The sequence below is a fragment of the Carcharhinus amblyrhynchos genome, chromosome 21, assembly GCF_965287045.1.
Source record: "Carcharhinus amblyrhynchos chromosome 21, sCarAmb.v2.hapA, whole genome shotgun sequence".
NCBI classification, from domain to species: Eukaryota; Metazoa; Chordata; class Chondrichthyes; order Carcharhiniformes; family Carcharhinidae; genus Carcharhinus; species Carcharhinus amblyrhynchos.
The window spans coordinates 41455993-41475701 of NC_137344.1; the positions used below are offsets into that span (position 1 = coordinate 41455993).

The following is a 19709-nucleotide window of genomic DNA, read 5'->3' on the forward strand; positions in this document are numbered from 1 at the left end:
GGACTAATAGCCTGCATTCCCAGAATGCAAACAAGATAGTGGCAGCTATAGTGGATGCAGTGGCATAATTTTCCAAAATTCTTTAGTTGTTAGAAGTTTCTCAGCAGATTCAGAATTAGCATTGCTTTTCAAGAAAGGAGCATGGGAGAAAACAGAGACCAACAAGCCAGGTAACCTGACATTGGTCACTGGGAAAATACGAGTTACAGATTGCGCATCCGTTATCTGAAACTCTTGGGGCTGATTATGTTTTGTTTTTCAAATATTTTCTCCTTTAGGATCTTTCTGGGTAGCACGGTAGCACAGTGGTTAGCAGTGCTGCTTCATAGCTTCAGGGACCTGGGTTCAATTCCTGGCTCGGGTCACTGTCTGTGTAGAGTTTGCACATTCTCCTTGTGTCTGCGTGGGTTTCCTCCAGGTGCTCCAGTTTCCTCCCACAGTCCAAAGATGTGCAGTTTAGGTTGATTGACCATGCTAAAAAATTGCCCCTTAGTGTCCTGGGATGCGGAGGTTAGAGGGATAAATGGGTAAAATATGTAGGGATGTGGGGGTAGGGCCTGAGTGGGATTGTGTTCAGTACAGACTTGATGGGCCAAAGGGCCTCTTTCTGCACTGTAGGATTCTATAACATACATAACGTGGGTCTAGGTCTATTTATATTGCAATGGCCTCCGTCTTGGCTGGCAGGAGTCTACAAATTCTAGGTTGTTTCTCCATTTGCTAACTCATATACATCCTACTTCTTAACACTTACTACACCTGCAATATACTTTTACATTGCTTTATTAACATGCAAATTAACTGCAAAGCTGTTTAAAAAAAAGTTTGGTTTCCAGATATATGGATAAAGAATACTCAACTCTGTCTTATTAAGAAAGTTTTAACAAAGCACTAAGAAAATCATAATGTCATCAAATGGAGTAAACATGACTTTATGAAAGGAAAATAACATTTATCAAATTTGTTAGAGTTTTTGAGGAACCAGTGATATATTTGGATTTCCAAAAGGCATTTGACAAGGTGCCAGACAGAAGGTTCTTATATAAAACAAGGACTCATAACTTGGGAAATAATATGGACAGAGACTATTGTAATGGACAGGAAGCAGAGAGTAGGGATAAATGGGACATTTTCAAGTTGTGATGATTGGAGTACCACAGGGATCAGTGCTGAGGCCTCGGCTATTTACAATTTATATTAATGACTTAGATGAAGAGATTGTGTTTGCTGATGATACAAAGCTAATTGGGAATGTACGTCACGAGGAGGACACAAAGAGGTTGCAAAGAGATAAAGATTCACCAAAGTGAGTATGCAGCAAGTTGGCAGATAGAGTATAATGTATGGAAGTGTGAGGCAACTTACTTAGGAGCAGGAATAGAAAAGCAGAATATTTTTTTAAAAGGCATGGAACTTTTAAATGCTAGTGTGCATTTGTCCAAGGGACTCAGGAAGTTAGTAAGTAGGTACAATGAACAATTAGGAAGACAAATGGCATGTTGACTTTTATTGCAAGGGGATTAGAATATAAGAAGGAGCATGTCTTACACAAATGTACAGGGCTTTGTTGAGACCACGCCTGGAGTAATGTGCACAAATTTGCTCTCAATGTTTAAATAAAGATATACATGCTTTGGATACAGAAAAGTGAAGGCTTGCTAAGTTGATTCCTATGATGAGAGGGTCGTCCTATGATGAGATGCTGAGTAAACTTGGCTTATACTGTCTGCATTTGAGGCAAATAAGACTTGGGAGGACTATTCTATGGCCCCACTTGTGCAAGTGCAAATCCCATTATGGCCACAGTCTCTCGCGAGAGGGGCCATATCGTGAATTGCACTGGGAGAACTCATTTTGAGTTTCTCCCTAACCCCGGCGTCAATGTAATCTGGTTTGCATCCAACGAGGCCAAAAACCAGATCAGCATATTTAAATCTTCATTTAAATATGCAGGATCTGTTTTAAGTTGGATTCACCCGGCTCCTGGAATTCACCCACTCAGCAGCTCAAAGTTAAGCCAATGGGAATCGCTTCTGGTCTTCACAAACAGAGTCCAGACTCTGGGGGGGCTCAAAGGCTGTTGGAACCCCAGGGATGGTCAGGGACATGTTTGGACAGTGCCCAGGCACTATCTCCTAGCACCCTAGCACTGCCAACGTGGCACTGCCAAAGGATGGGGCCCAAAGGGAGAGAGTCTGAAGGGGTGGGGCCTGAGAGGGGCCTAAATGTGTTGGGGGGGGTCCTTTAGCCACCCCATAGCAGGGTGTCACACACTTGGAGAGGTGAGGGTTAGCACCTGTGATTGGGAGGGGTGGTGATCCTGAAGCCAGCTTCTGGGGGGAGCCTGAGCTGGTGTTGGGGTTGGGGGGAAGTGCCTGTCATGTTATTTTGAGAGCAGGTGCCTTTAAAAATGTTGGCTGGATCTCTGAGGAGCTAGCCTTGTACATCTCTTTCACGGTGTAAATTACCCCAACCTCCAAAAAACAGTCTAACTGTGGGTGCATTGCAATTGGAATCTCGCTGACCCACGTGGCTGGAATCACACTGTGTTTCCTGCTGGTCACCACACTTTTCACCACAATTCTTGGAGGAGAATTGCGCCCTTGACCTCATTGAAACCTATAAGATTCTGAAGATGTTGTTTTCCTCCACTGGGGAATTTATAATCCAGGGGGCACAGCCTCAGGATAAGAAAAAGTCAATCATTTCATAGAATTGTTATGGCACAGGAGGAGGCCATTTGGTCCATCATGTCTGCATCTGCTCTCCAAATGAACATCATGACTTAGTGCCATTTGGACTGAGAGGAGGAGAAATCTCTTCACTCCGAGGGTTGTGAAACTGTGGAATTCTCTATCCCAAAGGGTTGTGTATACCTCATAGAATCACTGAATCCCACAGTACAGAAGGAGGCCATTTGGCCCATCGAGCCTGCACTGACCACAATCCCACCCAGGCCCTATCCCCATAACCCCATGCACTTACCCTAGCTAGTCCCCCTGACGAACATGGCTAATATACCTAAACCGCACATCTTTGTTCTGTGGGAGGAAACCGGAGCACCCGGAGGAAACCCATGCAGACAAGGGGAGAATGTGCAAACTACTCCATGTAGACAGTGAGCCAGGCCAGGAATCAAACCGGGTCCCTGGCACTGTGAGGCAGTCGTGCTAAACACTGTGCCACCCATCATTGTTGACTGTATTCAAGGCAGGGCTGGACTGATTTTTAACCTCGCAGGAATCAGGCAGATAAACCATGATCATAGTTGAGCAGCTTTGAGGGGATGTATAATCTACTACTGGTTCTATTAGTTATGTTCTTCTATCTTAAAAAATACTAGGAAAAAAACCTTTTACAAGTAATGAACTAAAATGACATCAAATTGTTGAAAAAAAGGTAATTTTGTGATAAAATAATCCCTCTGATATGTTGCAGGAAAATCTGAATAAACTGATGACTAATCTAAGAAGCACTCATCCACACTTTGTACGTTGTATAATCCCCAATGAGACAAAAACACCAGGTAGGAATTTTCAGATAATATGTTGACACCTGAAATGCTACTCTGTTTTCTACCTGATCTGCATTGACTCAACCAATATTACGTTCCCCATTTAGGTGCAATGGAGAACCAGCTAGTCATCCATCAGCTGAGATGCAATGGTGTGTTGGAAGGTATCAGAATCTGCAGAAAAGGATTTCCAAGCAGAATCCTCTATGCTGACTTTAAACAAAGGTAACAATTTGAAATATAAAATGAGATAGAAGGGACTTCGACAAAGCAAATGTACTTTAAACTAAATGGGGAGGGTGGGGGATTGTGCTGGAGAGGGAATACAGACGCTTACAAAACAAAAGGATATAACACCATTGCAAGGCAGCTTTCTTAGTAATGATACCCAGAGTATATAAACACAAGTAACCGCAGCAAATGAAGTTAAAGTTAAAGTTTATTTATTAGTCACAAGTGGGCTTACATTAACACTGCAATGAAGTTACCGTGAAAATCCCCTAGTTGCCACACTCCAGCACCTGTTCGGGCACACTGAGGGAGAGTTTAGCATGGCTAATGCTCCTAACAAGCACATCTTTGAACAACGGGAGGAAACTGAAGCACCCGGAGGAAACCCACGCAGGCAAAGAACAAAGAAAATTACAGCACAGGAATAGGCCCTTCGGCCCTCCAAGCCTACACTCACCATGCTGCCTGACTGATCTAAAACCCCCTACCCTTCCAGTGATCATATCCCTCTATTCCCATCCTGTACATGTATTTGTTAAGACGCCCCTTAGAAGTCACTATCGTATCTGCTTCCACTGCTTCCTTTGGCAGCGAGTTCCAGGCACCCACCACCCTCTGTGTAAAAAAACTTGCCTCATACCTTTAAACCTTGTCCCTTGAACCTTAAACCTATGCCCCCCAGTAATTGACTGTTCCACCCTGGGAAAAAGACATGGGGACAATGTGCAAACTCCACACTGACAGAGATCCAAGCTGGGAATCGGGTCCCTGGTGCTGTGAGGCAGCCATGCTAACCAAGAGGTCAAAAAGGGTAAAAAAAATGGTAACAAGGCAACATTAATGGTTCTTAAGTGTATGCAGTATTTGGCACAAAATATATGAATTAATGGCACAAATAGAAGGTAATGGGTATGATTTTATAGACATTTTATCAACATTGTTACAAGAATATTAAAACTGAGAAATAAATATTCAAGGATATATGACTTTTGATAAGGAACCTATAACTGTCCGACTCAGCAGTAGAAATGCTACCACTGAGCTAAGATTAGCTTCTGCCTCTTAATTCCACAGTAGATCAATGAAATTATGGTTGCATTAAAAATAAATCTATCTTCTTTTGAAACACACAGATACAAGCTCTTAAATGCAAGTGCCATACCCGAAGGACAGTTTATTGATAGCAAAAAGGCTTCTGAAAAACTGCTGAGCTCCATCGATGTGGATCACAACCAATATCGGTTTGGCCACACTAAGGTAAATGTTCAGCCTCCAAAGAGTCATCTGCTGGAATTAAGTAATCATGAGCCACTGATAACCCTTAAATTCAATGCATTATTTATCCTGTTAAAGGTATTCTTCAAGGCTGGTCTCCTGGGTACTCTTGAAGAAATGAGGGATGACAAATTGGCTCAGATCATCACACGCACTCAGGCCATTTGCCGTGGATACCTAATGAGAGTCGAGTTTCAGAAGATGATGGAGAGAAGGTAAATTGATAGCTTTTCGTCGTGGAGATAAAGCAATGCAAGCAATAACACTCCTGTTTAATTCCATTCTGCAGAGATGCCATCTTCACCATACAATACAACGTCCGCTCATTTATGAATGTCAAACATTGGCCTTGGATGAAATTGTATTTCAAGATCAAACCTCTCCTGAGGAGTGCAGAAACGGAAAAGGAAATGGCGAATATGAAAATGGAATTTGAAAAGACTAAAGAAGCACTGGCTAAATCTGAAGCGAGGAGAAAGGAATTGGAAGAAAAAATGGTTAGCCTGCTTCAGGAGAAGAATGACCTGATGCTTCAAGTTCAGTCAGTAAGTAATGCAAACAATGGAAGTCGTTGTTTGAACCTTTCTTTCTCAGTAATTTGACCTTGGCTTTCGTACAGTTCTAGAAAAATTGGGTGAAATTGTAGGAGATGCAGTTCTTCTTCTCAATCTGTTTTATGTTAAGTTCATTTGTCTGTTCAGCAAATATTCTGTGAGTTATTAATCTGCTAGAGCAGGGCACAGAAATTGCACTTTTGGAATTCGTATTTTACTAGATAGCTATCTAACAGGGTGCCTCTTTATTTGAATAGAAACAATGTGCGGCGAGGTATGAGGAAAAGGCGGGGGAGAGCCAATGCTGACACAATGGGCCTCCTTCTGCACCATACCATTCTGAGATTCTTTAACATAGAATTCCTACAGTGCAGAAGAGGCTATTTGGCCCATCGAGCCTGCACCGACAACAATACGGCACCATCCCGTAACCCCACATATTTACACAGCTAATCCCTCTAACCTACGCATCCCTACACTAAGGGGCAATTGAGCATGGCCAATCCACCTAATCTGCACACCTTTGGACTGCGGGAGGAAACTGAAGCACCCAGAAGAAACCCACGCAGACACGGTGAGAATGTGCAAACTCCACACAGGCAGTGACCCAAACCGGGAATTGAACCCAGGTTCCTGGAGCTGTGAGGCAGAAGTGCTAACCACTGTGCCATCATGTCGTCACACCCTGTAGTGCCAGCAGTAATTATTAACCAGACAGGCAGACTTATCACACTGAGGAGTCCAGGTAAAAGGAGGGTCACGGAAAGTTTTTGTGAATAAGCTGTTTGGACAGTAAAATGTTTTCTTTTGTTCCCAAAAGGAAGCAGACGGCCTGGCAGATGCAGAAGAAAGATGTGACCAGCTCATTAAAAGCAAAATCCATTTGGAAGCAAAGGTTAAGGAACTCAATGAAAGGTTGGAGGATGAAGAGGAATGTAATGCAGAACTGACATCCAAGAAGAGAAAACTTGAAGATGAATGCTCAGAGCTGAAGAAGGATATCGATGATCTGGAACTGACACTGGCCAAAGTTGAGAAGGAAAAGCACGCCACAGAAAACAAGGTATTTATTTGTACCTGGAACAAAATTGTTTAATTTGTACAAAGTGATGGAAACTATTGACTAACTTAAAAATGGTGTTCACTCAAAGGTTAAGAATCTTACAGAAGAAATGGCCACCCTGGATGAAAGCATTATCAAACTAACCAAGGAGAAGAAAGCCCTCCAAGAGGCCCACCAGCAGACCTTAGATGATCTCCAGGCAGAGGAAGACAAAGTCAACACTCTGACCAAAACCAAAGCAAAGTTGGAACAACAAGTTGATGATGTTAGTATTTGCAGACACATAACTTTGAGTCTTTGTGTCTCGATCAGTATTATACTTTCCCTTCACAAAATGCTGGAAAAAAGTCTCAGCAGGACTAACAGCAACTGTGGAGAGAGAATAGAGCCAATGTTTTGAATCTAGAATATAAGAACAGTGATGTACTCCTAAGGCTGTATAAGGCTCTGGTCAGACCCCATTTGGAATATTGTGAGCTGTTTGGGCCCCACACCTAAGGAAGGATATGCGAGCCTTGGAGGGGGTCCAGAGGAAATTCACAAGAATGATCCCAGGAATAAAGGGTTTGTCATATGAGGAACAGTTGTGGAGTCTGGACCACACTCGATGGAGTTTGGAAGGATAAGGGGGGGATCTAATTGAAACTTACAGAATACTGAGAGGCCCAAATAGAGAGAACGTAGAGAGGATGTTTGTGGGAGAGATTAGAATTCAAGGATACGACCTCAGAGTGTAGGGTCGCTCCTTTAAAACTGAGACGAGAAGGAATTTCTTCAGCCAGAGGGTGATGAATCTGTGGAACTCATTGCCTCAGAGGGCTGTGGAGGCCAGGTCATTGAGTGTCTTTAAGACAGAGATTGATAGGTTCTTGATCAACAAGGAGATCAAGGATTTCGGGGAGAAGGCAGGAGAATGGGGATGAGAATCATATAAGCCATGATTGAATGATGGAGCAGATATGATGGGCCAAATTCTGCTCCTATATCTTATGGTCTTATGGAGACAGGATGATCCTTCATCAGAGCTGAACCCTTCGACATCCAGACTTGAAACATTGGCTCTATTCTCTCTCCCCAGACGCTGTCAGACCTGCTGAGATTTCCCAGCATGTTCTGTTTTAGTTTCAAATTCCAGAATCCACCGTATTTTGCCTCAATCTTTTGATTTTCCTTCATGGTTGTAGCTTGAAGGATCTCTGGAACAGGAGAAAAAGCTGCGTATGGACCTAGAAAGAATCAAGAGGAAGCTCGAGGGGGATTTGAAGCTGATCCAGGAATCATTAATGGATTTAGAAAATGACAAGCAGCAACTGGAGGAGAAAGTGAAGAAGTAAGAGATGGTTTGCTTTTGCAGAGTATTCACAGAATGCATGCTATAATAGATTTTAACCTTGGCTACACTTACCCTGCAGGAAGGATTTTGAAATAAGCCAGTATCTGAGCAAGATTGAAGATGAGCAGTTGCTGGGGGCCCAGTTGCAAAAGAAAATCAAGGAACTCCAAGTATGTTTAAATCAGAGAGATCTGAGCATGTTTGGGTACCATCAGAGGTAAAGAACTTATGTAATGTCCGACTATTCCAAATTCTAGGCCCGCATTGAAGAACTCGAAGAGGAGATTGAAGCTGAACGTACAGTTCGTGCCAAGACAGAAAAGCAAAGGTCTGACTACGCCCGTGAATTGGAGGAAATCAGTGAGAGACTAGAAGAAGCTGGCGGTGCGACTGCCGTCCAGATCGAAATGAACAAGAAACGCGAGCTGGAATTTCAGAAGCTGCGCCGCGATCTGGAAGAGTCCACCCTACAGCATGAAGCCACGGCTGCTGCTCTTCGCAAGAAGCAGGCTGACAGCGTCGCAGAACTTGGGGAGCAGATCGACAACCTGCAACGTGTCAAACAGAAACTAGAGAAGGAAAAGAGCGAGCTGAAGATGGAAATTGATGACCTTGCCAGCAATATGGAAATGGTTACCAAATCAAAGGTATGTCACAAGTTGTCTTTCTGTTGTGAGGTGAGGTATTGCAGACAAATCTTTATTGTTTACACACTGTTTATGAGCCAAAAATTATTGAATTACAGAGTATTCTTGAAAAGAACTGTCGAACTTTTGAGGACCAATTGAATGAAATAAAGACAAAATATGAAGAACAATCACGTCTTACAAATGACATGTCAGCACAACGGGCTCGATTACAGACAGAAAATGGTATGAACCTCGTGAACTGTACGCTTAATGATCACTTAAGTTTCAGTGTTAAGATTGGGTTTTATTTGTTACCTATTTTGCATCGTTTCTATCTGCTGCTATGTAATGGTACCAGTCTCACAATAGCTGTTTACCACAGAACGGCTGACTATAAAATGTTGGTTAGGTCACAGCTGGAATTCTGTGTACAGTTCTGGACACCACATTATGGGAAGGACGTGATTGCTCTGGAGAGAGTTCAGAGGACATTTCCAAGAATGTTGCCACTTGGGCTTGAAAATTCTGAAGTAAAATTGGATAGAAACGTGGAAACGTAGGAGCAGGAGGAGGTCATTTGACCCTTCAAGCCTGCTCCGCCATTCATTACAATCATGGCTGATTGTCCAACTCAATAGCCTAATTCTGCTTTCTTCCCATAACTTCCAACCCCATTTGCCCCAAGTGCTATATCTGGCTGCCTTTTGAATACATTCAATGTTTTGGCATCAATTACTTCCTGTGATAATGAATTCCACAGGCTCACCACTCTTTAGGTGAAGAAATGTCTCCCCATCTCCATCCTAAAATGGTCTACCCCGAATCCTCAGATTGTGACCTCTGGTTCTGGACTCTCCCACCATTTGGAACATCATCCCTGCATCTACCCTGTCTAATCCTGTTAGAATTTTATAAGTCTCTATGAGATTCCCGCCTCATTCATCTGAACGCCAACGAAAACAATACTAACCTAGTCAATCTCTCTTTATACATCAGCTCCGCCATCCCCGGGATCAGCCTGGTGAACCTTTCCTGCATTCCCCCAAGAGCAAGAACATCCTTCCTCAGATGGTTAATGTTGTTTTCCTTAGAACAGAGGAGGCTGAAGGGTGATTTGAGGTATACAAAATTATGAGTGGCCTAAATAGGGTAGACAGGAAAGACTTACTTTCCCTTCGTTGAGGGGTCAATTACATAGATTTAAAGGACAGAAGGATGAGGAAAACCTTTTCACTGAGAGGGCTGAGGGCATCTGGGATCCACTGGCTGAAGTGATGGTTGAGGCTGAATGGCTCAATTCAACTAAACATTACCTGGATCTGCACCTGAAGTGCTGGAACCCGCAAGGCTACAGACCAGGGGTGCGATCTTACCGCCCAGTCATGCCACGCTCCCACTGCAGCCAGAGTCAGAGAATTTGGCAGCCAGCCAAATCTCCATTCGCTGCTGCAGGATGGGAAAATCCCGTGAACAGCGGTAAGATTCTGGCCAGGTGCCGGAAAATGGGATTAAAATGAGCGACTCGTTTATTTTTTTCCTCTCTTTTTTGCCGACACAATGGTCTCTTGCTGTGCCGTAACTTTTCGATGAATGTGATGCCATTAGTATTATTTTATTCTAACTGCATTTTCTTTCAATTTAAGGGGAACTAACTCGCCAGGTTGAAGAGAAGGATTCCCTAATTTCACAATTTACCAGAGGGAAACAAGCTTTTACACAACAAATTGAGGAGCTAAAGAGGCAACTGGAAGAAGAAGTTAAGGTGAAAACTGTGGTGTGATCATATCTTAGCGTCCAGCAGATAATGACAACAATTCCATAATCACTTGGGCCTGAATTTTTGCAGTGGTGGGGTTTAGTTCTCAACATCTTGAAAAGTCAGCGGGGAACACATCTCCACCGACACCAAGTATCCCGTGACCATTTCCTGCTCAAACGGGTGTTGAGTGGCTGCAGGAGGGAATTCTGCCTCTCACTCGGGAGGAAGTCCCACCTGAGAAAGCTGGCACCCTATCTGACTGGCTGGCAGCTCTCCAGTTCCTGCAGCAACAGCGCTGCTGTGGACAGAAGTGTACATTCAGGATGGTACCTGAGACTAAGTTTGGGTACTGGATGGCCTGGTAAGTTCAAGAGGTCCCAGGACAAGGAGGCTAGGGAAGGACTGGGCAGGTACGAAGGGACTATTGGGGGAGAGGCCAGGGTGTCAAGGAGGGAGGTCCAAAGGCCACCGGACCTTACGAGAAGGGCACCTGACTTCAGAGGGGGCTTCTGATTAGTTGGCCATGTAAGGGCCTCAATTGTGGCAAGGGTGGGCTTCCCAGCTGAGACCTTGCCCACCGCAACACAAAATCACTGTGCGGTTGGAACAGGTGAGAACCCAAATGGAATCCGGTCCCTTCAATTTCACACTTACCTCCCATCTAAAGATCTGGTGGGTGAGCAATTCTGGTCTTGATCTATTTTAGAACTGCTATCAAATATTGCAGATACTTTTGTTTCTATAAATGATCATTGTTACACAATTGTTTTAACACTTAAAGTAATAAAGGATCCATTCTGGTCATAGACTACTTTGATCTTGTAACCTGTGATTTAAGCACATGGACTGAACAAGGGTTATAAAACAAGGTTTGTTTATTCCATTGGCATCAAAGTAATATTGACTCCCGAGAAAGCATACAAGAAGCAACTATTTACAGAGAATAGTCACTGCTGATGCCTCAGAGCTCTGTCCTGTTCTGGGCCTAGCATCCTCAACGCAATCACTCATGCTTGTCCCTTTGCCCAGCTTTTGGTCCTGTTCCCCTCTCTCTCACACTCTCTCATTAAAGGCTTCTCAGACTAGATGCTGCTAGTCAGTTTGAATAGGTTTCCAATCTCCTTCCTTATTCCTTAACTACCCTCAGACGATTCACACTGTGCTAGGCTCTTGCCACTCACAAGCCCCAGATCAGTCCTTGTTGCTTTCTCCCACATTTCGTGATGTCTAGTCTCATCCTTTAGCTTGTCAAGGACACTGCTTCCTACAGCGAGGGGCCCACAGGAACTGACCAGATCCCCTGCTTGGTGTTCTCCCCCAACATCGCCATCTTCTGCTGGAGGGACCACTACGACCTGAAAAAGGTATTTTGCATTTACTCATTTGAACAATAATATTTTAACCAGTAGCTTCCAAATTAATATATTTCAGGCTAAGAGTGCCTTGGCACATGCCCTGCAGTCTTCCCGCCATGACTGTGATTTGCTCCGTGAGCAATATGAAGAGGAACAGGAAGCAAAGGCCGAGCTCCAACGTGGCATGTCCAAGGCCAACAGTGAAGTTGCTCAGTGGAGAACAAAATATGAAACTGATGCAATTCAGCGCACGGAGGAACTGGAGGATGCCAAGTAGGTGGATTAAAAGAACATGAGTTTATATTTTCTTTGGGTAAATTTTGGTTGTCTTGTTGATAGTTAAGTGGAACATTATTGTCTCCAGGAAGAAACTGGCACAGCGACTTCAAGATGCTGAAGATCACATTGAAGCAGTGAACTCCAAGTGTGCTTCACTGGAAAAGACAAAGCTGCGGTTGCAAGGTGAAGTGGAGGATCTAATGATTGATGTCGAGCGAGCGAATGCTGCGGCTGCTGCTCTCGATAAGAAACAGAGAAACTTTGACAAGGTACAGTCACAACAGTTGGGGCTGTTTAGAGGAAGGTACATGTTGTTTTAAACAACATTCTTAATGTGGGTTACTGTGGCATCCTAGATCCTGGCAGAGTGGAAGCAGAAATATGAGGAAAGCCAAACCGAACTGGAGGCAAGTCAGAAGGAATCCCGATCTCTGAGTACTGAGCTGTTCAAGATGAAGAATGCTTACGAGGAGGCTTTAGAAAACCTGGAAACTCATAAACGAGAGAACAAGAACCTGCAGCGTGAGTGTTCTGCCAAGTGATGGCGTGTCCCTTTGCTGCAAGCACGTGGACACAAAACCAAACGGAAAAACTGTCCCTAACCCACTTCAAAGCAATATTTCTTTCTTTATACAGAGGAGATCGCCGACCTTACTGAACAGATTGGGGAATATGGGAAGACTATCCATGAGCTGGAAAAGGCCAAAAAAACAGCTGAACAGGAAAAGTCTGAGCTTCAAGCTGCACTGGAAGAGGCTGAGGTTTGCTTATTACTGGTTTTGGCTTGCACTCACTGAGTCCTTGCTGCAATATCTTTCAATACACACTTCTGGTTAGAACTCTCCCTGCATCCATCAACTCAAGGGGTGCAATCTTACTTGCCATTTATGCCACATCCCGTGGAAGCAAGGTCAGAGAATTTGGCAGTCAGCCAAATCTCCGTTCACTGCAGTGGGATGGAAAAATCCCAGCGATATGAACGATGATATAATTCCAGTTAAAGATTTTAATTTGCTATCTAGCTTAACAGCTTATATACGGACTTCAGAATCCGTAGTCAGTTTTTAAAAAACGATGATAGTAAAGACTGACAATTTTGATGCTATTACCAGTGCAAATTTTGGCCCATTAGCTGGTTGAATCAGAATTACCACAGTTTCGTCGGAATACTACCATTTTAATAAACTAGCTTTTGTATTGTGGGGCAGCATGGTGGCACAGTAGTTAGCGCTGCCGCCTATCAGTGCCAGGGACCCAGGTTCGATTCCCAGCTTGGGTGACTGTCTGTGCAGTGTCTGCACGTTCTCCCTGTGTCTGTGTGAGTTTCCTTTGGACGCGCCAGTTTCCTCCCACAGTCCAAAGATGCGTGGATTAGGTTGATTGGCCATTCTCAATTGCCCCTTAGTGTCAGGGAGATTAGCAGGGTAAATACCTGGTGTTACAGGGATAGAGCCGGGGTTTGATTGTTGTTGGCGCAGGCTCGATGGGCCAAATGACCTCCTTCTATACTGTAGGGATTGTATGATTCTGTTCCATGATAATGGTGATTATAGAACGACCAGTTGAACTTCTGTGATTCTTTTCTCAGGATGTTTTTGAAAATTGCATCATATGGCGGCTGCTGTAAGGTATTACCCAGATTAGTAGTTTAAGTTGTGCTATGTCATGCGTTTTAAGGCATCTCTGGAACATGAAGAAAGCAAGATCCTGCGCATTCAGCTCGAACTGACCCAGGTAAAATCAGAGGTGGATAGGCGGATTGCAGAAAAAGATGAAGAGATTGAGCAAATAAAGAGGAATTATCAACGGACAATGGACACCATGCAGAGTGCTCTGGATGCTGAGATTAGAAGCAAAAATGATGCCCTAAGGGTCAAGAAAAAGATGGAGGGAGATTTGAATGAAATGGAAATCCAGTTGAACCACGCAAACCGTCAAGCTGCGGATGCTGTAAAACATTTCCGAAACTTGCAAGTCCAGTTCAAGGTCTGTGCAGCTTCATTTCACGCAGTAACAACTGAGTTAGTGTCAATGAAACAAAGGCTTTTGTGATTAAAATTCAAATTTTGTTTTCTTTAATTTATGGGATGTGACCATCACGGCTAGACGCCCCATCCCTCATTGCCCTTGAGAAAGTGCAGTCCTGTGTGGTGTAGGTATACCCACAGTGCTGTTAGGGAGGAAGTTCCAGGATTTTGACCCAGCGACAGTAAAAGGTGAAATATTTCCAAGTCGGGATGGTGAATGAATTGGAGGGGGACCCTCAGGTGGTTCTCTTGTGCCTACTACCGTCCTTGTCCTTCAAGATATGGGTTTGGAAGTCATTGCCAAAGGAGCATTGGTGAGTCCCTGCAGTGTATCTTGTAAATGGTACACACTGCTGCCACTGTGTATCAGAGGTGAAGGGAATGAAAGCTTGCAGAAGAGATGCCAATCTAGCAGACTGATTTGTCCTGGATGGTTTCAAGCTTCTTGAGTGTTGTTGGTGCTACACTCATCCAGGCAAGTGGAGAGTATTCCATCATACTCCTTACTTGTGCCATGTAGATAGTGGACAAACTTTGGAGAGTCAGGAGGTGAGTTACTTGCTGCAGGATTTCCCTAACCTACTCTTGTAGCCACAGTATTTATATGTCTAGTCCAGTTCAGTTTCGGGTCAATAGTAAGCCCCCCCCCCACCCCAAGCTGTTGATAGTAGGGGATACGATTATTGTAATGCCATTGAAAATCTGGGGCTGGTGGTTAGATTCTTTTTAGTCATTGCCTGGCACAGTGTGGCATAAAAAGTGTCAGCCCAAGCCTGAATTTGTTCAGGACTTACTGCACTGACTGTTTCAATATCTGAAGAGAAGCAAATGGTGTTGAACATTGTCCAATGATTCTATGCATCAGATTGATCTTCAGAAGCAGTAAAGATGACTTATTTCCATTATGGCCATAATGTGTTAACAATAGGCACACACAAAATGTTATTTAACTTACAGGAACTTTCAAAGCTGACTTAAAGGTTGCAACATAAAGATGTAAAAACAGGCACGAGTAGTGCTTAAATGTACCATTTGTTTGAATTGGATTATGAGTGTGTCTTTTTATGTGTGTCAATTAATTAATGTCAATCACCAATCTGATTTTAAGGAATGCCAGTTGCATCTTGATGAGGCTGTCAGATGTCAAGATGATCTCAAGGAACAACTGGCCATGGCCGAACGAAGGTGCACCCTCCAGCTTGCAGAAATTGAAGAATTAAGAGCAGCACTCGAACAAACCGATAGAGCTCGCAAAGTTGCTGAGCAGGAACTGATTGATGCAAGTGAGCGCGTGCAGCTCCTACATACCCAGGTAAAGATGGGGGCAGCAATCTTTCAGGCTGATTCAGTAGCTGTGCAACATTGTGGAACATGGCCCATAGCAACTCTGATTGATTCTTCCAACAGAACACCAGCCTAATCAACACAAAGAAGAAACTGGAAACGGATATCAGCCAGCTTCAAAATGAAGTGGAAGATGCTATTCAAGAGTCAAGAAATGCAGATGAGAAGGCGAAGAAAGCCATCACGGATGTAAGGCCCAGAATGCAATGTTAATTGTAATCTCAAAAGCTTGTTAGTTGTGACATGTCTCCTCCATATATTCAGCCAATAATGAAAATGTTGTTTTTATAATGCCGTAACAAGGCTGCTATGATGGCGGAAGAGTTGAAAAAGGAACAGGATACCAACGCCCATTTGGAAAGAATGAAAAAGAACCTGGAGCAGAGTGTGAAGGACCTGCAACTCCGTCTTGATGAGGCTGAGCAGCTGGCACTGAAAGGTGGAAAGAAGCAGATCCAGAAACTGGAGGCTCGGGTATGGGATCTTCAATATACTCGTTAGATTATATGTGATCTGGTTCTGTTACAATCACCTCATGCAATCTTTAGAAGAGAAAACTTTACAATACTTTCATTGGACCAGATATAAATATGTTTAGTGTTTAATGTTCAAAGTGAATTCAATCTCCCTGTAGGTACGTGAGCTTGAGAATGAACTTGAAGCTGAGACGAAGCGATGTGCAGAGGCAATTAAAGGTGTTCGCAAATATGAGAGGAGAGTCAAGGAGCTCATTTACCAGGTAGGCAGATTTATTTTGGTTTGACTTTCAATATTTTAAACAACAAACACTTTCTCCCCTCCTCTTCTGAAATTGCTGACTCCTACGATATAGGAGCAGGAGTTGGCCATCTGGCCCCTTGAGCCTGCTCCGCCGTTCAATAAGATCGTGGCTGATCTTTTTGTGGACTCAGCTCCACTCACTCACCATAACCCTTATTTCCTTTACTGTTCAAAGATTTATCTATCCTTCTCTTAAAAACATTCAGTGAGGTAGTACAACTGCTTCACTGGGCAGGGAATTCCACAGATGTGCAACCTTTTGTGTGAAGAAGTTTCTCCTCAACTCAGTCCTAAATCTGTTCCTCCTTATTTTGAGGCTATGCCCCCTAGTTCTAATTCCCACACCTCCCCCCCCCACCCCACTTCTATCTTGTCTATTCCTTCATAATCTTATACATTTCTATAAGATCTCCCCTCATGCTTCTGAATTCCAATGAGAATAGCCCCAGTCTACTCAGTCTCTCCTCTTAAGCCAACCCCCCCAACTCCAGAATTAACCTAATGAATCTCTTCTGTATTCCCTCCAGTGCCAGTATATCTTATCTCAAGTAAGGAGACTAAAACTATACTCAGTACTCCAGGTGTGGCCTCACCAGCACCTTACACAGCTGCAACATAGCTGAGCTGTTTTTAAACTTCATCCTGCTAACAATGAAGGACAAAATTCCATTTGCCTTCTAATTACCTGCTGCACCTACAAACCAAATTTTTGTGATTCATGCACGAGGATACCCAAGTCCCTCTACACAGCAGCATGCTGCAATTTTTTACTATTCAAATTTGCTATTATTCCTATGAAAATGGATGACCTCACATTTATGATTCTAGAAAGACTGTCAGTACCTCAACCAAGTACTGTAGTCATTTTATGTGAAATCCTTGCCAAAGTATATTGGCCGGCTGCCATCTACAAGTCATGCAATGGAATACTCTCCACTACCTTGGTGAGTAGGGCTCCATCAACATCAAGAAGCACGACACTATCCAAGGCAAAGCACCCCACTTAATTGGCACCCCATCCACTACCTTCACTGTTCACTCCCTCCACCACTGACACACAATGGCAGCAGTGTACGATTTACAGGAGGCATTGCAGCAACTCACCAAGGCTCCTTAGACAGCACCTTCCAAACTCAGAACCTCTACCACCTAGAAGGACAAGGGCAGCAGCTGCATGGGAATACCATCACCTGCAAGATCCCCTCCAAATCACACATCATCCTGACTTGGAACTATATCACCATTCCTTCATTGTCACTGGGTCCACATCCCTGACAGCACTGTAGATGTACCTACATCACATGGACTGCAGCAGTTCATGGAGGCAGCTCATCACTACATTCTCAAGAGCAATTAGTGATGGACAATAAATGCTGGCCTCACCAGTGACACCCACCTCCCCTGAAAATAAGAAGAAGCTATTTAACTATGATAGCAACATAATAACCAATTGTGTGCTCTTTTGACATTCTCATGTCATACTTTCTAGCAGTTGACACTGGATAGTAACATGATATTAACAGGATCGATGCCTGATTTTCCCTTCTTTGGTTAAGGACATCCAAAATTTCCAACCTGATTGAGATCAATAGAAGGTGGAACCTACTGGTTCCCAACTACCCACTCAAGCACCCGACTACCCCTTTCCCGATTACCCATTCACACGCCTCACCCCCTAACTGACTATCCAACTTACCACTTGCCCACACTATCCACCTGCACACCCACCAACCTGCCCTACCTAAGTACCCACCTACCCAATCACCCACTCACCTATTCACCTACATTCAGAATGGACATTTCAATCTACCACATGGCAGCTGGTGCCATAAAAAAGGGGCCTGTCCTTCCTTCCCCAACTCTGAAATCTGCTCGGACAGAATTTCCCAAGACTTGTGTCTTTCTCTGTAAAGGCCAGGATCAAAAGATCCCAGAAGAAACCTGCAGTCAGATCGGGTCAGGGTGTTTTTGAGTGCGGCAGCAATCTGACCATTATTGCCGTCACTGGGAATATCCAGTCCCCTGTACTCACATTCCATTTCTTGTTTCTAATCACTTTTCACTCTTCTTAGGATGTGATTTGTTGAGATTGGCTCCATGCACCCTCACCAAATTATCATCAGTCACGTATATCGCTGGACATGGTGATAATTTAGATCTGTGGTGATAATTTAGTTACACGATGTCACTGCCAAACCTGGCACAAACTTCACTGAGCATCACCATGTGCTAACCCATTGTCTAACATATGCAGTAACCCTAGGAGTTATTTTTAAATTTTTGCTCACAGTGGATGGGGAAAACCCTTAACCCATCTCCTTGCTTACTTCAAAAACCAATTCAAATTACACGGCCTCTACAAGAGAGACGTACATGATCCAAGCTGACGGGAAAAGGCATTGCATCTGATCCTGGACTTGTGCCGGAATTGGGGCGGGCGAGGCTCACAGAATGGCATTTTCCATTGCCTCTGGTGGGATCTTATGAGCCTCAGGTGGGTAAGGCAGTAAACTTCTGGCATCAATCTTAGTCATATCTCCGAGAAACCCCAGTAAGTGAATACTACCCAAGAAGGAAGCATTGGTTAATGCTCTCGTTCCCTCACCCATAACTATTAAGGCCACATTGTGCCACTCCTCTTACTCAGATCAGTCAACTCAAAGAGCCTGCAGTTCAATCCTGAGATTTTCCTACTCAACACTCCCCATCCAGGGAGAGTTAGTTTGATTACTCATCTTGAATGTTTTCATACAGAGAGCCATACATGGGCAGCACGGTAGCACAGTGCTGCTCCATAGCTCCAGGGACTTAGGTTCAATTCCCAGCTCGGGTCACTGTCTGTGTGGAGTTTGCACATTCTCCTCGTGTCTGCGTGGGTTTCCTCCCACAGTCCAAAGATGTGCAGGTTAGGTTGATTGGCCGTGCTAAAATTGCCCCTTAGTGTCCTGAGGTGCGTAGGTTAGCAGGATTAGTGGGTAAAATATTTAGGGATTTGCGTTAGGGCCTGGATGGGATTGTGGTTGGTGCAGACTCGATGAGCCGAATGGCCTCTTTCTGCACTGTACGGTTCTATGATTTTCAAATAGCCATGTATTTAGTGCACTTTTTCAATACATTTCTGTTTATAAATTCGGAATGCAGACTGAAGAAGACAGAAAGAATAATCTGAGACTTCAAGACCTGGTTGACAAACTGCAGTTGAAGGTTAAAACCTACAAGAGGCAGTCCGAGGAGGCTGTAAGTGACACTTGAACTCTCAATTGCCAGCAGGTAGCGAAGGAAATGTAATCCACCTTGCCCCATGCTTTTGTATTTTATGCATTTACGCTTTGTATCTTTAGTTTTAAATTAGAAGTAAAAGCTCCTGTTTGTTTTATTCCAAATATGTGATTAACTGCAAAAAAAAAGTTTTGAATCAACAACCACAACCTGTATTGATGTAGCACCATTAGCATAATAAAATGTCCAAAGACAACTTCACAGGAATGTTATCCAACAATGGACGGAATTTTACAGCCCCATTGTGGCAGAGGCAGGGCTGTAAAATGAAGTGAGCCTTCAGTGTC

General features: G+C 43.8%; 1 protein-coding gene across 2 annotated transcripts in view; it reads left to right on the top strand.

Annotated features, from left to right (window-relative positions):
* LOC145356382 (myosin-4-like) overlaps positions 1–19709 on the top strand; it is a 35732-nt gene that overhangs the window by 12842 nt on the left and 3181 nt on the right. For both annotated transcript variants that reach the window (XM_080209062.1, XM_080209063.1), the window contains 22 exons: positions 3439–3526; positions 3622–3739; positions 4879–5002; positions 5099–5235; positions 5310–5565; positions 6395–6637; positions 6726–6902; positions 7822–7967; positions 8050–8140; positions 8228–8617; positions 8716–8842; positions 10243–10361; positions 11790–11986; positions 12078–12261; positions 12349–12514; positions 12629–12753; positions 13670–13978; positions 15128–15331; positions 15427–15552; positions 15667–15837; positions 15998–16102; positions 19285–19380. In XM_080209062.1, the coding sequence (XP_080065188.1) occupies positions 3439–3526; positions 3622–3739; positions 4879–5002; positions 5099–5235; positions 5310–5565; positions 6395–6637; positions 6726–6902; positions 7822–7967; positions 8050–8140; positions 8228–8617; positions 8716–8842; positions 10243–10361; positions 11790–11986; positions 12078–12261; positions 12349–12514; positions 12629–12753; positions 13670–13978; positions 15128–15331; positions 15427–15552; positions 15667–15837; positions 15998–16102; positions 19285–19380 (3699 nt within the window). The remainder of the gene's footprint in view (positions 1–3438; positions 3527–3621; positions 3740–4878; positions 5003–5098; positions 5236–5309; positions 5566–6394; positions 6638–6725; positions 6903–7821; positions 7968–8049; positions 8141–8227; positions 8618–8715; positions 8843–10242; positions 10362–11789; positions 11987–12077; positions 12262–12348; positions 12515–12628; positions 12754–13669; positions 13979–15127; positions 15332–15426; positions 15553–15666; positions 15838–15997; positions 16103–19284; positions 19381–19709) is intronic.